General features: G+C 55.1%; 2 protein-coding genes across 2 annotated transcripts in view; both read left to right on the plus strand.

Annotated features, from left to right (window-relative positions):
• ITGA3 (integrin subunit alpha 3) overlaps window positions 1-1,105 on the plus strand; it is a 42,415-nt gene extending 41,310 nt beyond the window's left edge. The window contains 1 exon segment of the mRNA XM_090041676.1: window positions 968-1,105. The gene's annotated coding sequence lies outside the window, so the exon portion shown is untranslated.
• A 3,596-nt stretch (window positions 1,106-4,701) lies between these two features.
• PDK2 (pyruvate dehydrogenase kinase 2) lies at window positions 4,702-17,982 on the plus strand. Its single transcript, XM_090044717.1, has 11 exons — window positions 4,702-4,865; window positions 6,973-7,114; window positions 9,851-9,922; window positions 10,491-10,675; window positions 11,135-11,224; window positions 11,834-11,911; window positions 12,106-12,182; window positions 12,546-12,644; window positions 13,235-13,342; window positions 13,659-13,772; window positions 16,373-17,982. The coding sequence occupies exons 1-11, from the start codon at window positions 4,745-4,747 to the stop codon at window positions 16,511-16,513; spliced, it is 1,227 nt and encodes a 408-aa protein (XP_089900843.1). The 5' UTR covers window positions 4,702-4,744; the 3' UTR covers window positions 16,514-17,982.
• Window positions 17,983-19,057: the final 1,075 nt, after the last annotated feature.

Below are 19,057 nucleotides of genomic sequence, written 5' to 3' on the forward strand. Positions count from 1 at the left end.
GACATGCTGCTTTGGGGGAGTCCATGGGTAGATGATCACACGCCAATGCAGGGTACTGCCTTCTGTGGCCCAGGAAACTCCTTCCCATGCTGTGCTTCTACCTCGGGGCACCTATAGTCCCTGCTCATGCAGATACATGGGGAGAATGCAGTGCCCAAGCAGGGGTGTATAGGAGGGAGAGGGAGCTGCCTGTGAGGGGTGGTCATTGGCATTGCCGGTCCAGTTTCCCCACTTGCCCACCTGCACTGGAGACACTGAGGGACATTACTGTCCTTGTGCCCCACAGAACCCACTGCTGACCCACCCAAAACACCTGCTCCAGTGGGTAGAGCCGGGGAGTCCTGAGAGAGGGCAGGGGCAATGGCTGAGGAGGCTGCCATGCCACGATGGGGAGCTGAAACCTAGAATGAATGGGTGTGGAGACCCGGTAGCCTCGTGGTCAGCAGTTCAGAGTCGCTCACAACTGAGTCCCTGCCAGGCTGTCTACGTCTGTTTGTGCAGTGGTCTGATTCACACTGATGTTTGTCTTCTCCTCTAGCTTCACTGACCACCCATTTCTCAGCACAGCATCTGGAGTCTTGTCTCCTGCTGGGGGAGTTCTCTCCTTTGCCCTCAGACTTTGTTGCTGTTCTTTCTGTTCCTTTAGTCACAGTTTTTTTCTTTCTTTTTGACATTTTTTCCGTCTTCTTCTTTCTGATTCCATTTCTCTTCCTGATTGCCCTGCTTTTGCTCTCTGATTTCTCTTAATTTTACTTTTTTGATTGTTCTGATCTCTCCCTCTGATGATACTGATTCCTCTCTCTCTGATTTCCCTTTCTGCTTGTTCTGGTCTTACTTTATGATTTCTCTGATCTCTCTCTCCCTCACCCTCTCTCTGTCAGCCTCTGTCTGGTTTCATGGTGCTGATCTCTTGGTTGCTCCCTGGCCACAGCAGTTTGGTACTAACCCGTCTCTTCCCTCCGAGCAGTGCAACTTCTTCAAGCGGACCCGCTACTACCGGCTCATGCCCAAGTACCATGCGGTGCGGATCCGCCAGGAGGAGCGCTACCAGCCCGCTGACGGCTTCCTGCCACGGAAGCACAAGAAACACTGGGTAACAAACTGGCAGGAGTCAGAGAAATACTACTGAACCCTCCCCCCAGGGCCCTTGGCCCACATCTGCTCAGCCAGTCATTGTGACCACGTTGCTACTGCATTCAAATAGCCCTGGGGCCATCCCCACACCGGTGAGGGGCCCGCTGTTCACTCCAGGAGATGGCAACCACAAAGCTTTCTGGAGGAGCATGTGAACGAGCCACCTAGAACCATCCTGGGGACCAGCAGTGTGACATAACGCCTGGCTAGGGGAACATGAGGGACTTGTTGTTTTGCACAAATGCCTTCTCTCCCTCACACTTACACACTCCTCCACAGACGAGGACACTCTCTGTCCCATGTCACCAACTCAAAGTGCACTCATGCTGAGGAAGTGTGCCGTCAGTACTCCCACCCCACCTGTGCCTGTGTGCACCTCTCCATTGCATATGTGTGCCCTGATGCTTTTGTACAGACAGCACTTCTTCCCTTGCTGTTGCACATGTGCACAGATGATCTGTTGAACCATTAAGCCCCCTCGCACAATCCCAGCCTGCTGCTAATGATCTGTAAGAAATGTTGGGGCTGAGTGGAGATAGTGAGCAGCCCATGCACTATGTTACACAGCTCAGCACTGTCATGAAGTCACACCCAATAATGCCCCAGGGCCCTCCCCATCCCTCTCTCATTCTTTTACACCTGGATGCCTGCGTGGACTGTCACATGTGGTTTCTCTTGCACTGTTTCACTGATGTGAACACAGAGGTGCTCTCCCCCGCACAGATGCTTACGTGCGTACACACATACTCTCATTCTCCCTTCCCTAAAATGCTGTTTCTCTCGCTGCTTCCCCCAGGTATTGGTGATACATAGGAGGGTGCATGCAGGTGCACGTGCACCCCCTGAACATGACCATGCACCGCCTGTGAAAAGGCACAGCCGACATTGCTGGCAGCACCTGTGGGCAGTCATTGCTTGCCACCCCCCACCACAGGCAGTGCTGCGGCTGCCTGTGGGAGCTCCCCACTTGCCGCTGCCACGCTCCTGCTGCCGAGTGCTGCTGCTGCCTGTGGGAGCTTGCTGTGCCCCCCCCAGCCTCTGGGGGCAAGTGGTGTTCATGCCCTCAGGAACATGCCAACATTCCCATTCAACCCTGGGGCAAATTTCTTCCCTATTAACCACTAGCTCTAATATCTCCCTGTAGCTCAACCAAAGGAGGTGGACTGCTCTGATTCTCAAAATCCCCTTGCTAAGCCTCCTGCTTCTTTGGGGGTACTTCTGTGGTGGGGGGAGCTGAGGCAGTGCCCTCAGCTCCTTCATGGCTGTTCTCGCTCTGTGCTGGACACTGGATGTTTTGCTGCTGGAGCACTGCAAGTCAGAACTCCCGGTACCATTCTCCGAGACAGCCCCAGCCCCTTCCCTGGGGAGCAGCTGTTTTTGAGGGGCAGGCTGGCTATTCCTCTGGTTCTCCTCTCTGACCTCTGCCAGAAATGGCAGGGCTTTCCCTATTGTCACATGTCTGGTCTGAGTCCTGTTGCCTGCATTCATGCCCAGAAAGTGCTAAGGGCAAAGCATTATGGGCACATCACAGTGGTTCTTGGCAGGGGCAGAGCCAAGCCAGTGCAGCCCAGCATGCCAACTCTTAGGAAAACCTCCTTCAGCTTTGCAAGGCCAGACAGGCTTCATCAGAAGGGACCTGGTAGAAACAAACCAAGAGCAATGTCCATGAACCTGAAGCTTGGCATCACAGGGCTGGGAGGTGAAATCCAACGCGGGCTGCCCTGGGCACAGCACTCGGTGCCCTCCATCACCTGTCCCCAGTTTGTGGGTCCCAGCCTCTGCTTCTCCATTCTCCCTGGAGCACCCTACACAGCACAGAGCCTGGCCACACAGGGCTGGTATATGTGACTCAGTGTGGCATGAGACCAGGAGCAGCTCCTGCCATGTCCTCACTCTTCATCTAGGTGACCTTTTTCCAGGTCCTGACCCCATGTCTCCTTTCTGCTTGCTTTAGGCAGTCCTTCCTCAGCCTGACCCTGCAGCTGGGCTCTCCAGCCCTGGCCTGCAGGAAGGCTCAGCTCTCATTCTCATGGTCTGATAAGGGGGGACTGGGCATGCCTAGTACTGGACAGGGCCAGGCCCCTGGCTGACAATACATGGACCGGCAAGGGTGGTGGCACCCTGGCTGCACTCGCGCACTCTCTACACTCCCAATGCTCCTGTCCATGCCCACTGCTGGGGGGGGTAAATTATTAAGAGTGTATCTATTTTTTTTTGCTGTCAATCACTGGAGTTTCTCTTTATGGTACTGGAGGTCCTGCGTCACAGCACCGTGTTGTAAATATGCTTGAGTGGTTATGATAGTGTCCAATAAAAATGGTTCCTTCGTTTGTAACTGGCAGTTGCCTTGGTTTGGGCTCCATCTCCCCTCCCAGCCCCAGGAGGCAAAGCACTAGGCCTGGATAGCAGTGCAGTGCAAAGCCTCACTGGGGCTATAAGTAGCGTGGCCACTAGTGGGGGTCAGGTACCGACACTTTTTCCCTGGTGACCCTGTTGCAGAGAGGTAGTTAGCAGGGTTAGTCTGAAGTCAGGAGCTAAGGAAGCAAGTCCTCTGCTTGCAAGAGCTTCTGCTGTACACCTCTGCTTCAGCCAGTCTGCAAAGGTACCCAACTTCTGGCTGTTTATCTTGCCAGCCCAAGTCCAGCCTGGTGCTGTGTCCTCTGCCAGTTGCAATCCCGAGGGGCGCTCTGCTGTGGCGCAAACCCAGGGCCGGGCAGTTGCCTTCACAGGTGATCACCTTGCTCCTTACCTGTAGGCTTTTGCCTCCATCCCCTACAAGACCGTAGGAAACGAGGGTGGGAAGGGACCTTAGGAGCTCACTGAGTCCAGGCCCCCACTCTGGGCAGCATCAACCCTGCCAACCAGCGCAGCCAGGCGTCCGCCCCCTGCTCTTGAACACTTCCAAGGATGGAGATGTGGGTTTCTCTGACTCACCTGGTCCAATGTTTGACCACCCTCTGGCTTGCAGCGCCCCTCGCCGGGCTAGCGAGCCGCTACGCAGAGACCATCTGCCCCCCCCCCCCCCAGGCAGACCCTGTCTCTGCCCTGCAGGCTTTGTCCTGGCCCTCCCACCCTGTGCCAGGGCCCAGCAGGCGATGCCATGCGCCCAGCCCGGTGCCGATCTCCTGCTTGGGCCTTTGCCCTTGACGGGAAGGACGGACGAGGCTGCAACCTGAGCCCCTGCCCGCCTTGGGCCTTGCCCCTTTCATCTGCTGGGGGTGCCCTGGTGGGGGAGCAGGCCCACGCCCCGGCTCTGGAGAGGCGGGCGCTGCAGGTGGCAAAGCCGGGAGCCCAGGCCCCTGCGCCGGCGCTGCCTTTGGGGCCCCCAAATGACTGGGCAGCTTGTGGGGGTGAGCGGGCTGCAACAGAGCCAGTGGGGCTGGGGGGATCCGCGCAGGGGCACGGCATCGCGCAGACGTAGCAAGTCCCCGGGCAGAGCAGGGTTAAGGGGCGGGCCCTCCTCTCCCCACGTGGCTGCGGGCGCTCCCGGTTGGCCGGCGGGAGCTGCTGCTGCGCGGGGATTGGGCGGCGGTGTGGGGGGCGGGGCGGGGCTGCTGGGGCTCGCAAGCAGGGCTGCCGGGGCCGGGGCCGGGGCCGGGGCCGTGGCGCGATGCGGCTCGTGCGCTGCCTGCTGGAGAAGGCGGCGCGGGCCGCGGGGGCGCCCGGCTACATCGAGCACTTCAGCAAGTTCTCGCCCTCGCCGCTCTCCATGAAGCAGTTCCTCGACTTCGGTGCGTGCCCCTGCTCCGCTCGGCCCGGGCCCGGGGGGTGGCGGCCCCGGCTGCGCCGCCCCCGGCGGGCCCTCCTCGGGCACCGGTGGCTGCCGGGCCTGGCCCTGCCGTGCGGGGTCGGGGAGCAGGCAGTGCCTGCCCCCCCGCGGCGGCGGGTGTCGCCTCCCCGCGTGTGCCCCCGCTCGGGGCTCCTCGCGGGCCCCGGCCGGGAGCGGGGCGAGAGGCGGCCGTCCCGCCCATCCCTGCAGGGCCCCCGGCTCCCAGCCGGCGATGAATGAAGGCGGCGGGGCCCGGCCGGAGCTAGGGGCGGGGAGGGGAGTTTCTCTGGGCGCCCGTCGGTGGGCGGCGGGGCGGCGGGGGCCTGTTGCGGAGGGCGTGAGGGCCTGAAAACCCCAGGAGAGAGGCGTAGTTTTGACCAGTGCTTCCCAAACTCTTCCTCAGCGTGGCCGTTTCTTCAGCAGGGCCCCTCACTCCCACCCCCACGACCCCAGCTGCTGATGTTGCCACCCCATTTTGGGGTCATGCCCCATAGTTCGGGAACTGCTGGCTTAGACCCCACCTTGCCTCCCGGCACCTGGAGCCCCCTGCTGACTCCTGACTTGGTCATTCCCAGCGGCTGCTCTTTCCAGAACTGCTGCCAGCCTCTGAAAGCGTTAAATAAAGCCCTGCCATAGTACTGCCCGGCCAGGCAGTCCCAGGAGGCAGCTTGCTGCTGGTGTGCCCTGCCTGTATGTGCCATTCCTGCTTTCCAGCACCTCCGGGAACAGGCCTGCCTTGCTGCTGTGGTACGGCCTGTCCTGCTGGTTGGATTACACCTGCCATCAATGCATGACCGCCCGGCACCTCGGCTTGCAGTTGTCTGGGTATGCGTGCGCACGTGTGCATGCTAAACACCCAGGACGTGACCTTGTTTACCAGCCTGCACCACCTGCTATCTTCTCCCAACAGCCGCTTTCAGTCTTGCTTTGAAATCAGTTTCTTAATCAGTTCCTCCCCCCCCAAAAATTGTTTTTCTGCTCTGCACAGGGTAACCTGTCTCCCTTGGGTACCCCACAGCTTGGGTAACCTGTCTCCCTCCTCCCTGGGGTGCTGGTGCCCTTGGTGGCACAGTTGCCTTTTCCCAGGGCTGTACTGGGAGTTCCCCCTGCTCCTGGCCCTGGGAGGCAGGGCTGCCCACTTCCTCCCCAGCTGCATCATCAGGTCCTGCTGTCCTCAGCAATGCCAGCGACATGTTACAGCTTGGGAACAGGCAGTGATTATTCTGCCCTAGCTGCCAAACAAACCACTTGTGCCAGGCTCAGTCGGGACCCAGCGCAGTTTCTATCATCCCTTCATGACTCTGGGGCTAAGCTGTGGCTGCTGCCCAGAATACACAATGGGGTGCCCTGCCACCCTGTGAGAGTGTGACAGGCTCAAGGTGACTTTGTAAGTCAGTGGCACAGTGCCCTCTTCTCCCCCCCCCCCCCAAAAAAAAAAAAGAAAAGAAAAAGAAATCCTGACTTCCAGGCCTCCCACGAACCAGTCCCACCCATAACGACCACCCCAGGATGGCCTCAGAAAGATGGGACTAGCTCCCTATGTCTCTGGGTTGTTGAGGGCAGTTGGGCAGGGGCAGCACTTGTGATTGGTGCTGCAGCCTGGGCTCCTTTGGGGGGCTAATGAGCTGGATACCTGGGGATCGACCCCCTGGGGTGAGCTGTTTTGGGAGTGACTGCCTCTGGGCAGGGAAGCAGCACAGAAAGCATCAGTATGACCTGATCAGGAAGGCTGTACCTAAGACACTAGTGAGCGCCATGCAGTTGCGAGTGCCTGTAAGCTATTGGTTATAGCTGCACAGTGCTGGACCCACCTTATGGGGTGAGGAATATGCTGGGGTGGCTGAGATGGAGCATCTTCAGGGGGGTTGGAGATGCTATAAGGGGAGGTATGGGAGAAGGCCTCAAGTACTGGCCAGCCAGGTGTACTTAGCTCTTCTGCCTTCCTACAGGTATTGAGGGTATAAGGAGTATATCACTATGGAATGGGAGCCTTACCCTACTGTTACCAGTTGTAGGACCATAGTGCTTCTTCTAACAGGGCGCTTCTGTGTCCTGTCTCCCAACCTTAGGGTCTAGCAATGCCTGTGAGAAAACCTCTTTCACCTTCCTGCGCCAGGAGCTGCCTGTCCGGCTGGCCAACATCATGAAGGAGATCAACCTCCTGCCTGACCGGGTGCTCAGGACATCCTCTGTGCAGCTGGTGCAGAGCTGGTGAGTGTCTCTCCAGCCTTAGGTACCCCAGGAGCAACCCTTTCTGAGGAGGGGGCTTTAATTTGTAGGGGTGCAGGTAATAGAAAATGCAAGAGAGAAGCTGGTTCCTGAAAGACCCTGTCGGCCAGGGGCCCTGACAGGGCTCTGGCGCTGGTAGGGGTGCACTGTAGAGGGTACCCTTTTCTACGCATCTTGGGGTCATTCCTGAAGGACTCCTAAGGAAGAAGCTAGTTGTCCATCTTCTGCCAAGGACAATTCTCAGGGATAACACTGAAGGGTGACGGGGATTGTTGGGGGCTGCAAGGAGGGATGCTGATCATTGGGACGGGGCTGGATGCTCAGATAGTTCATGTTGGAGAGGAATATATACTAGGAATGTTTATACTAGGAAAATGAGCTCATGTTCATGGGTTTTGGCAAGTGCACTGTAAGCTCTCAAGTGTAGATGGGGTGCAGTGCCCCCTGAAACATGCTCCCTGGCAGGTTTTCCAGCCCAACATTATGCAGGTACAGCCTGAGAACAAAGCCTGGCTGTTCACGGGAAACCAAACATGTCTGAGTGGGATGGGCCTGTCTCCCAGTGCTTTCTCCATCCCAGTGCTTTCTCCATCCCAGCACAGAGTGTGCTTGCATTTGGCTCTTGCAGTCGGCAGGGCAATGTTCAGCCTATGCCCTGAGCTTTCCAGGAATCCAGGCAGCGAGTGCCCCTGAACCCTCCTGATGCTGGTGCAATCTCCGAAGGGTCCCATCAGCCCTGTGCTGGCCTGATACCAGAATGCCTTTTCCAAGGGTGCAGGGTTTTCTCATGCCACCTGCCCTTTTGCTTCATCCTCTGTGTTTCTTCTCACACTAGAGTTTCTCACAGTAGAGTTGCGGATTTGCCTCGTGAGGCTGCCTCTGCAGCAGCACCATCTGGCCTGGGTCTGGGTGGCCTGGGTTAGGGCAGAAAACCAGCTGGGCGGGGGATAGGGGAAGGAGCAGTGTCTCTTTAAGATCACCCCCAAAGCTCCCTGCCAGGAGCGGACTGCGACAGCCTGAACTTTGTCCTACTTCAGGGACCACGTGACAGGTTGTTTGTGCAGCTATTTCTTGCTCCGCCTCCTCCTCCTTGCTGCATCCAAAAGGGGCAGCATCTGCTGGGGAGCAGGGGGACAGGAGACAGCTCAGCCCCAGCTGAATCATGGTCCCAAGGGGCTGGGGGAGCCTGAGTCCTAAGGAAGAACCACTTGGCCCCTGCTTGTACCAAGATACCATGGCATTCCTGGCCAACCCCTCCTGATGGCAGGTTCAGGTTCCTGCCTTGGTGTTGGCCCTTAGCCTCTTGCTCCCCTTTCCTCAAAGAAGGCTGGGTCTTTAACCTTTGTAGTTCTTGACCCCACTGATATGAATCTGCAGACCTGCGCCTCCAGAGACAGTGGAGCATGACTGTCGCACGAGGATGCATGTGGCTCCTGCACCAGCTGCCCCTTCCTCCCCAACCCCCCTTGTGCTTGTGGTTTGTGTGACTGTACATTTTCTCTGCTGACCTCAGCCCTGCTATCCCTCTGCAGTGGGGTGCCAAAGGTAGCTCAACCTGAAAGGCCTTAGGAGACTCCAGGGCAGCCCTTTGGACCACGGGTTCAGTGACGTCTGCTTCTGTCCCCCCGCACCTCCCTGCACAGCACAGCTCCTACTCTAGATGAACTTCTGCTTCCCCAGTTACAAACTTGGCTTTCCAGCCCAGTGACCCTCCTCCCAGTTTTGGGATCCTTATACACAGGCCTCCTGGGACCCCTTCTGTCCTTCCTAGTAGTCCCCTCTTCAGTGGCCAGCCCTGGGCTCCCCCATCACGGTTCTCATCACATCCCACCCTTCTGATGCAGAGGTGGGTGACAGGGCTGTTGTGCCTGGACTGTATCCCTGTCATTGCGCCCACCCACCTAATCAGGACAAAGACAAGCATCCTGCGTGCATCATGGCTGGGGGTGGATGGCTGCAGGCCTAGGTGCTGTTAGGTAGATATGCTGGTAGGTAGGTCTGTTAAGCTGACGCCAGGCAGAAGGGCTAGAGATGCACCTGCTGAACTAACTGAATCGGAGGTGCATAAACATTTGTGAGCAAGTATTTATTTTTATCAGATGCTGGTGAAGGGATGTGCCCAGAGTCCTTTCACAGCATTTGATGAAGTGAGCTCTCACTCACAAAAGCCTATGTAATTCTGATGCAGTGAATCCATCAGATGCATCTCTACCCCACTTGAATCCTGTTGATTAAAGCTAAGCAGGGTTGGGCTGGGTCAGTGTGTGGATGGGGGATGTCTATGGGTACCTGGGTGCTGCAGGAAACAGTTTTGATTGAGGGTGGCTTTTAAATCAACACTGGCTGTACCACCCCAATTCAGTATTAAAATAATTGTGACTGCATGGTGCTGGGGCATGTCAAACGAAGGTCTTAACTACCCTGTGCCATTAAATATCCCTGAGTATTCTTTGCTTCTGCTCCTGAATGGCTGCATCATAAGTGTAGCAGCTACTGCCCACCTCCAGAAATGGCTGTGCTTCAGCTGTAAGACAAGCAGTTCCTGTTTGTAAATTGCCTCTGTCTTCAGGCAGGGTAAGGCTGAGGCAAATGTTCTTTCCTAAAAATGTCTGGATGCAGACAGTGCAAGGAGGTGGTAGGGACTGGTCTGTGCATACCTGTGCTTCCAGCACAGGACCATGGCGTATAAACAGCCTGTGTTTCCATTCCTCCCTGCAGGTATGTTCAGAGTTTGCTGGATATCATGGAGTTCCTGGACAAAGATGCTGAGGACCGAGCTACGTTGGGGCAGTAAGTTGGGCTGTCCCTCATGGACCAGCCCTGGCCTATCCATCCCATGCACCTGACATCAGATGACATTTTTTTTAGGTTTGCTGCCAGCCCATCTCAGTGCATTTCGTTTATGGTGACACTGAGCAAAGCTGCTGCATCTTCCTGCTGGCCTGCTGCTTTCAGACTCTGATGTGGGGCTTGTGCTTGGCTTCACTGGGGCCTGAGTTCCACTGGCACTTTGTCACCTGGCTGGGCGATCTGACTGTCCCCACTATCCCAGTGATCCACAGCACAATCTTGGCTTAGCCCATGGGTCCCTCAGATCCTTGTGCAGCATAATCCATGCCAGAACTTCCAGACAGCTGCAATACAGTGTCAGAGTAGTGGGGAGGGAACAAAGAGTGGGGAAGATTTCAGACCTAAAGAAACCTGGCCTGCATTCCATTACTGCAAATCCAGCTGTCCCTTGCCCTCTTGCAGCTGCCCTTTTCTTCCCCATCTGGTCCTCCTGGTGAGAGCTGGTCTCATTGCTCCTGGAGCAGCACCTGCCACTCACATGTCCTGACCCCCCTGCCTCCCCTCCCAGGTTTGCAGATGCCCTTATCACCATCCGTAACCGGCACAATGACGTAGTACCCACCATGGCACAAGGAGTGATTGAATACAAGGAAGCCTATGGAGATGACCCTGTGTCCAACCAGAACATCCAATACTTCCTGGATCGCTTCTACCTGAGCCGCATCTCTATCCGCATGCTGATCAACCAGCACAGTGAGTCCCTGCAGCCTGTCCCCACCTGCCCACTCTAGCAGGTGCCTGGTGAAGTGGACAGGGGAAAACGGAGTCAGATACCACAGTGATGGGCACTGGGCTTAAAATGCATTTGGGCTGGACTACAAGAGAGTAGGACTGGACTCTGTGAGCAGAGGAAACTACAATGGGGCTGGGGGATGTGTGTGTGTGTATAGTTGGAAAGTAAGCAGATTCTATGGGAGGGAAAAGGTTTTTTTCAAGTCTGTTTTCCATCCCTCTGGGATTCTCCCTCCAACTCTTGAACTCATTATTATTATTATTATTATTATTATTATTATTATTCAGATTTGTTCCACCCTATACAGAAAGACTCAGAGCAGCTTCCAATAAATAACAAGCGACAACAATAAATTCTTATAGGTTCTGCTCTGTGTCAAGACCTTTTTCCTCTTCTCACCCATCCATTTGTCCCTGCAGCCCTACTCTTCAACGGCAGCACCAACCCTGCTCATCCTAAGCACATTGGCAGCATTGACCCGCACTGCGATGTCTCTGAGGTGGTGAAAGGTCTGTATCCATGTATGCCATGGAGTGATCCAGGAGCAGCTTCCCCCATGCTCCCTGTCCAAGAAGGGGTGATAGCTCTGGGGTTGGGGAGTAAGGAGTGGGTGTCTTCTGCTGCTTAGGGAGAGGTTCTTAGGGACTTGGCTGGCTCAGGGGTCAGCATCTCTGACCCCAGACTGGAATAGTAGAGGCTGAAGGCTGTTCCCATCAGCTGCCTGTTGCAAATCTCCCTGTGTAATGAATTCAGTTGGTCTCGGCCTCAGTGAAGGTGGGCAGATATTGACATGTAGCCAGTGGTAGCCCATGGGGATGTTCAAAGGAAGCTGAGGATGTATGGGCCACAAAGATTCTGCTTCAACTATCCCTGGTAGGGCGGAGGGTCCCTGATGAGTCTGGCACCCCAGAAGTAGAGCCGCCTGCCTAACAGCTCCTTGCTCAACTCTGGTCTGTGGCCGAGCAGGGTGCTCTGGTCTGTCATTCTGGGCACTCTTGGTGCTGACCATCCTTGCCTCTCCTCACACTCTGAACTCTCAGCCTGTCCCAGGGGAGAGCAGGTACTGAAATATGTCCCTGAGTGTGTCTACTGATACCTCCCATTTCCTCTCCCCACAGATGCCTATAACATGGCCAAGCTGCTCTGTGACAATTACTACATGGCCTCACCTGAGCTGGAGATCGAAGAGGTCAATGGTGAGTCCTGGGGTCTGGGCGGGAGGGGTGTGTGCTTTTTGGAACAGAGTGATCAGGGGTATGCATGTGCAGGCAGTTAGAATTGAGCCTGTGCGTATGTGGATGATGAGGTGGGGACAGTGCTGGGGGGAGCTGTCTTGATGAGCTTCTGGGTGGTGCCTTGTTCTGATGGTTTCCATGCTCTTCCATTGTAGCAAACACCTCTGAGCAGCCCGTTCGCATTGTCTATGTCCCGTCCCATCTCTACCACATGCTCTTTGAACTCTTCAAGGTAAAGTCTCTTCTCTTCTATGCTGTAACCTTGAAGATAACCATTGTCTCTACTCGGTCCACATCTCCTTCCCCCTGCCAACCTCCATGACTGTCCCAGGCTGTGGGTATCCCAGCAGCAGGCAAGGTGAAATTGGCTTCTGAAGAATATGAGGGGGTGGTGGATACACTGGTCTGTTAAAGGAGTCAAGTAGGTAGGAGGAAGGATTGTGAGTTGTCATGGGGTCTGGAAGGAATTTCCTCACCTTGATGATCTCTGCCTGAAGCAAAGAAGGGACAGCAGGTGGGCAGCTGGCTCTGAAGTGTTGCCTGGCTGCCCTTGCCAAAAATCTCCTGACTTGCTTTTCATTTTCCTGCCCCCCAGAACGCCATGCGGGCCACTGTGGAGAGCTATGAGAACAGCCCAAGACTCCCCCCCATCAGAGTGATGGTTGCACTGGGCGAGGAAGACCTGTCCATCAAGGTGAGGTGCCTTGGGAGAAGGGTGCAGGGGAGAATAGAATGGATCTCTGCCCACTCCTTGGGCTGTGGGGCACAAGCTAGTTCCCAGGTTGTAGGCACTCTTGGAATACGGGGAAGCTTTCTGCCTCCTTGCAGAGGACAGTAGAGGGAATGTGACCTCATGGCCATGACCCTGAACAGTTCTCTTCTGGGTAAAGTGAGGTCTGGAGGTCCCAGGTCAACAGGGCAAGAGATGAGGGTTGGAGGGGAGGGGTGTTGAGGTCTGCTGGTTCTGTGTTCATCTAGTCTGATCTATTTACTGTGGCCATAAGGGAAGCCCAGGCCTGGGGTCCTGCAGCATTAATGCTGAGGCAGGATTTTCTCTCCCCCACAACACTCATGCCCAGTCTTGTTAGGACATTTTCTCCAGCTGAGAGATCTGGGCGGAGCACCAGTTGCAGCCAATTGTTGTTGCATCTAGACCAGGCAGCAGAAGGTGCTCTTGGGTGGAAGGGGATTTCCCCTGGTGCAAGATGGTGGGAGCAGCACTAGAGAACAGAGCAGGGGCTGTAGGAAGTCCTCAGGCTGCTGACGTCCTGTCCTGTCACACAGATGAGTGACCGGGGAAAGGGGGTCCCCCAGCGGAAGATCGAGCGGCTCTTCAGCTACATGTACTCTACAGCACCCACCCCACAGCCGGGCACAGGAGGGACACCCCTGGTGCGTATTACATCGGGTTAGGCCCACCAGGAATTAATGGGGGGTCCTTTGGTGTTGGTAATTAACTGGTCAACCTGTGGGGAGAGGTCGGGGCGGGGGGTCCTTTGGTTCTCAGTACTCAGATCCTCTATAGCTGTGGGGAAGCGACTGGCCCATATGTTAATGTAGCTGGCAGAGGGCAGGGCTGGCCCTTCTGCCTGGCTGTATGTGAAGTGGGAGACACTAGCAGAGTTAGGACTCCACTGTCTGTGGCTGGGTGGCTCACACAGGCTGGGTGGTATCCATAAGCCTCTGTCTGTATCTTCTCCTCCACCAGGCTGGCTTTGGCTATGGCCTGCCCATCTCCAGACTCTATGCCAAGTATTTCCAAGGGGACCTTCAGCTCTTCTCCATGGAGGGTTTTGGAACAGATGCCGTCATCTACCTGAAGGTGTGTAAATCCCACCCCTATCCCTGTGTATTGCACCTGCTGATTCAGGCTGTTGCTTCTCCCAGTGGTGACCTGTGACAAGGTCTTACCCACTCCCACCAGCGACTGAAAGGGAGTGGATGTCAGAAGGAAGGGTGGCCTGGTGATTTGGGCACTGGCGTAAGATATCACAAGCATCTGCTTTGCCACAGACTCTGTCATGCAGAGGTAGTCACATTGATGCAACTCTCTATGTGGGTGCTCTTAATCCAGTGTAAGAGCTAGTTTTAGTTTAAACTGCTTCCAGAGCTAAATCAGAGTTAAGACACTCTTACCTTGGCTCCCCTGGGGTAAGTACAGCAATTGGAAATAACTTGGTGGTGTTGGGCAGAGTCTGCAGTGATGAAAACCTCAGGGCTGAGGCCCTCCCTCCCACTCCCCTTGATCTGAATGGGGCCATTCCAGCTGCTCAGTTTCATGTCAGGGTCCTGCTCAGGTTTGCTCTCACCTTCTGGGCTAGCCTGGGGCTTCTGGACCCTATTGGAGGGGTTGGAAAGTCCAGTTGGCTAGTGCCTTACATCTGAGGAAGTGGCAGTGACTTGGTACAGCTGTGCTTCAAATCCTGCCAGGTTGGACAGAGTAGTTTTTTGGATCCACACTGCATGGGTGTATTTGACCTAAGGATAAGACTTTTCCCTGCCAAACCAGGTCTTCATCCCAATCCCAGGCATTGGCAGATGCTGCTCTAGTTATTTCACAAGGGCAATGGCTTCTTTCCCAGAGCAGGACTGAATTTGGCCTATATTTGGCCTATATTGTTCTGTCTCCAAAACCAATGGTGCCCTGCCCTTCCACCTTAAATCCCTCTCATCCTTAAATAGTCAGTGCCTTTGACATTAAGACATACCAAACTGATGCCCTGTACCCTTTTGCAAGCTACCTTCCTTCCCTACAGGGTAATGCTGTTTCATGGCCTTGAAGGTCTGGTTGGTTGGGATATCATCCCCTGGCCAGGGTTTTCAGAGCTGAGTAAGCAAATCAGTCACAGAAATCACAGTGAAGTAGAGCTGGAAGGGACCGCCACAAGTCATTGAGTCCAGCAGGATCACCCCTATCCAAACCATCCTATACAAATCCATACCCTAAACTCCTGGTAAAACTACTGTCAGCCCTGACATAATGCAAGACATGACACCCTAAACTGCCATAAGTAAAGCAAGGGGACCATGGCAGCTAGTGTCCTGCTTCCATGAAAGGCTGTTTATATATGCTCAAGAGATCCCAGGTAGAGGGATATGTCCCCCACTACAGAGGAAGGCAAAAACCCACATCATCCAAACCAGTCTGACCATGGGGTAAAATTCCTTTCTGACCTCATATATGGTGGTTAGTCTGACCCTGAGTAGAGGTGCAAGATCTTCTAGCCAGGAACCTCTGGGTTTAAGTCCCAGTAGGAGCACTGGCACAGCCCAGTCAAAATCCCCAGCCTTGGCCACAGCCAACATCCAGTGCATCTGAGGAAGGCTTAAAAAAGCACATCTGACACGTAGCAGCTCCTTGTATCAGATCTCTGCCCTCTGTTCCAGCGGTCAGACACCCCAGCTGTAGTGCAAACAATCCCTGCTACTAGCAGCCAAATCTGTAGCCAGAAAGGGGTGTGGGGGGGGGTGAGAATGATACCGTAGTTCTGGGGAACTCACCGCATTGGTTGGAGTAATGCCTCTATGGAACCGCCTCACCTCTGAGTGTCCAGTCACATTGCAGGACGGTGACAATGGTCCCTTCTCCTCGTCCCAAAAGGCCTTGCCTGTCTCAGCCCAAAAGCACCTCTTCTGATGTAGCTAGGGTAATTGCTTTACCTTGGCAAAGCAGCCCTCCTCACTGGTATGTGAGCCTGTCATGGATGTCCCCTATGTGCTGAGTCACCCTGAATGGCTTATCTGAGGTTAGTGAACCCAGCTGAGGTGAAATAGCCAGGCTCCTAGATACACTTGAATCACTGCAGTGCAAGGAGATCAAACTGTCTGCATCCAGCTTCTGCACTGCAATAGCCTGTAGGGAGTGTTTTTGTGCATATTGGCAATTACTTAGCCTTTGATGTCAAGCAAGCAGGGGTTTTGCAAAATCTTGTCTGGGAATTTGCTGCTGCAACAGCAGATGTAATTCATGGTACATCATAACTGGTGTTTTCTTGTTCCCAATGCCATTCCTGTGGAAGAAGATTGTGAAGTTTACGAAACTGCCATGAGCAAAAGAATATAAATACATATGAAATTTACTAGTGAAAATAGCCTTGATTCCTGAATCAATCCTTTGACTCTGATTTGGCTACTGAGCCATACAAAGTGAGGCAGGTGCGTAAGTGTTTGGAGCATTGTGGGCTAAAATGATACTTTCATTACACTTTTCTTTTGGAGAGAGGTAGGCAGCCATGGTAGTCTGAAGTTGGGCAGAACACAAGGTAGAAATACATCCAGCAAAAATCGATCTCTTAATGGTTGGCTTTAATTGCGCCCTGAGTACTTTGGGGTGACCTGATCCTGCCAGGGGGCAGTGGGTCACAGGAAAAGACTCTACCTGTTACCAAAGAGCTGTTCCCAGCACCCTTGTGTCTTTCTCAGGCTTTGTCAACAGACTCTGTGGAGAGGCTTCCCGTGTATAACAAGTCAGCCTGGCGCCACTACCAGACCAGCCAGGAGGCCGATGATTGGTGCGTGCCCAGTACAGAACCAAAGAACACGTCCACCTACCGTGTGACCTAAGTCTGGGGTGGCCAGTGAGCCTCATGGATGGAGAAGCCACGACCGGTAGGGGAGAGAGAGAACTATTGCCAACACGAACCCTACTTTGTCAGGAGAACTCAACCAGCGGACTCTTCCTATTGGCCGATCGCCCAATCAGGAGTGTGAATGCTTTCTTTTATTCCTTTGCAGTACCTAGTGTAGAGCAGCCCATGCCTTGCACTGCCCCGGGTTTGTCAGGATCCCTTGTTCTGCTCCAGATCTGGCTGGGGTCCCGGCATGCTGCATTCTGTGTCTCTGATCTTTGCCCGCTACCTCCCTGCCAGAGGGATGGGAGTGAGGGCAGGGAGGAGGCTTTTAGAGAGAGGGAGAAAAGCAGCCCCTTGGCTTGAGAGAGTTTTAAATACACTGGGAGGGGGGAGAAGGTACCTGGAGAGAGGGCCTGGTATTCTGCTGAGTGTGCAGAGGGGGTCATATTTGGGGCTTGCAGGGACCCTGCGTATGGATATGGACCCAGATTCAGACTTGTGGGGGGAGCCTTATGTGGGGCATGGTGGGGGGTGGCTGAAGGCAGGCCTGTGGACCCAGAGGGAGCTGGGGTTGCGGGGGACTGCTACCAGCCTTCCAGTGGGGAAAGGGCCAGGTACATCATGTGTGGTACAAGGGAGGTAGTGGGAGCGATAGGCACCTGTGCTCACTGCACGTGGCCCTAGGGGCTGACCAGAGGACCAGCTGGGCTGAGCTCAGGCAGTGGAAGGGAAGAAGTCAGGGAATGGGTCAAGGGCATTGGAGTTTGGGCTAAGACTGGCTCCTTGCAGCCTGTGCCCCAGACTCCTGTCAACTTTGTTAAATTTGGGGGGGGTGGGAAGAGGGTTACTACTGCCTTGGTCCAGCTCCGAGCAGCTCATCTGGGTCTCGGGAACCTTTTGATTTCTCTCCAGGTGTTTCTGCAAGGTCCGTCTCAGCTGCAGGGCCCTGGTTGGGAGGCAGGGGACCAAGGCAAGCTGTGTTGCTGCGCAGAGCAAGCCATGAGCTTATGCATGCTTGTGAGGGGGGAAGCGTCTGCCGTGCAAGGCTCTTGCACGTGTCAGCCATGCGATTCAGAGCTCTTGCTTGGCATCTGGGCTGTTGGTTTTGCACCACCCCAGGGAACTTTGAGGTGTGAGGTGAAGGGGTTGGGGAGGGAGGGTCTGTATCTGCCCAGGGCAGGGTTGGCGTGGCATGTTCCCTTCCACGTGGGGATCTGTCCTTTCCAGAGAGCTTGCTCTGCTGCTACCACTGCTTCTTGTTGGACTGCTGAACTGCTTGCATGTGCTCTCCCACCTTGTTGTGTGCCCTCCCCCGCAACCATGCTTTTACATCCAATGGAAGTATCTACTGTATATATGTATTTTTTATTCTTGGGCTGGAGCTGTGTTTCTGTCCCAGACACAAAGCATTAAGTTGTGTGTTTCCCTTGTTGTTGCTCAGTAAACACAGTTGAACCAGAATGTCTGGTCTCTGCGCCTGGGGGGCAAAGGGTCTGTGGGCTATGGGTGGACCAGGAACCATAGATTTTGTGCTTTGCCTTCCCTGTGGTCCCAGGCCTGGGAGCATGCTGGGCCTTGAAACCTGGCCCAAGCCCTCTGCCAACAAGCCCACATCCACAGTTGTTTGACAGGTCAGGTGTGTGAGAGAGCACAAGGCGCTGGCTATCTAAGGGGCAGTGCCTTGAGCTGGCAACCAGGAGATGGGGTTCTCTTCTGCTCTGTGACCCTGATTTTTCTCCATCCTTGAGTGTCTCCTCCCCCAGCCTTTTGTTCATCTAGTCACTCTGACCCATGACAGCAGCTCTCTGTCCCCAGTGATCAGCAGTGACTCTCTCAGGACTTGCAGCCTGTCCTGCTCTGCCACTGACTCCCTGGTGACCCTGAAAAGGTCACCTCCCCTGCTGTGCCTCAGAGCTGCCAGCACAGCAGCCCAGTACCAGGACAGGGGCCTGGCCCAGCTTTATTGTGGGTTGGCATGAATTTTCTTGACGTGGTGGGGCTGAGAATAGAACCCAGGAGTCCTGCTCCCTAAGTTTCACTAGCAACAAGCTGCTGCACAGATCTGTGCAGATCAGGTTTCCTTGTATGGCTGGCAGAGGGCCTGGTAGGCACTTGGCAGCTGTGCTCACACACACCCTCTCGCCAGTGATTCAGACCCAGCCACCTAGCTCAGCCTCTCCCCTGCTTGGCTGGCTCCTGTGCTGGGTGTCTGGGGTGGGGGAAGCAGTGGGACCTGTGCCCCTGGCACCAGAGAGCATTGTGTACATGCACCCCATGGGCTTCAGGGTGGCTGGGGCATGGCACTGCACTGACCCTGCATTTTAAACCCTTCTTGATGTCCTTGAGAGGACTCTGCCTCTGAGGGCAGGAGCGGCTGCCAGGACAGCATGTACTCTGGGAGCTGTCACGCCTTCCCTGTGGCTGAGGGTCAAGGGCCAGTGGTGCCAATCAGGGAGGGGCAGGGCAGGATATGCTGCCTGCCAGCAAGTGCCTGCGTACACAGGGGCCCATCCCCACGTCACGAGCCTTGCTCCCT

The sequence above is a fragment of the Crocodylus siamensis genome, chromosome 4 (assembly GCF_052110815.1).
Source record: "Crocodylus siamensis isolate JL-2025a chromosome 4, ASM5211081v1, whole genome shotgun sequence".
In the NCBI taxonomy this organism is placed as follows: domain Eukaryota; kingdom Metazoa; phylum Chordata; order Crocodylia; family Crocodylidae; genus Crocodylus; species Crocodylus siamensis.

What these genes read in the sequence shown, in the direction of transcription:
- PDK2 (XM_090044717.1), top strand. Translation starts at nt 4,745, where the DNA reads ATGCGGCTCGTGCGCTGCCTGCTGGAGAAGGCGGCGCGGGCCGCGGGG. An exon ending in GAAGCAGTTCCTCGACTTCG is followed by an intron (nt 4,866 to 6,972) that starts GTGCGTGCCCCT and finishes TCCCAACCTTAG; the next exon opens with GGTCTAGCAATGCCTGTGAG. An exon ending in TGCTCTTTGAACTCTTCAAG is followed by an intron (nt 12,183 to 12,545) that starts GTAAAGTCTCTT and finishes CCTGCCCCCCAG; the next exon opens with AACGCCATGCGGGCCACTGT.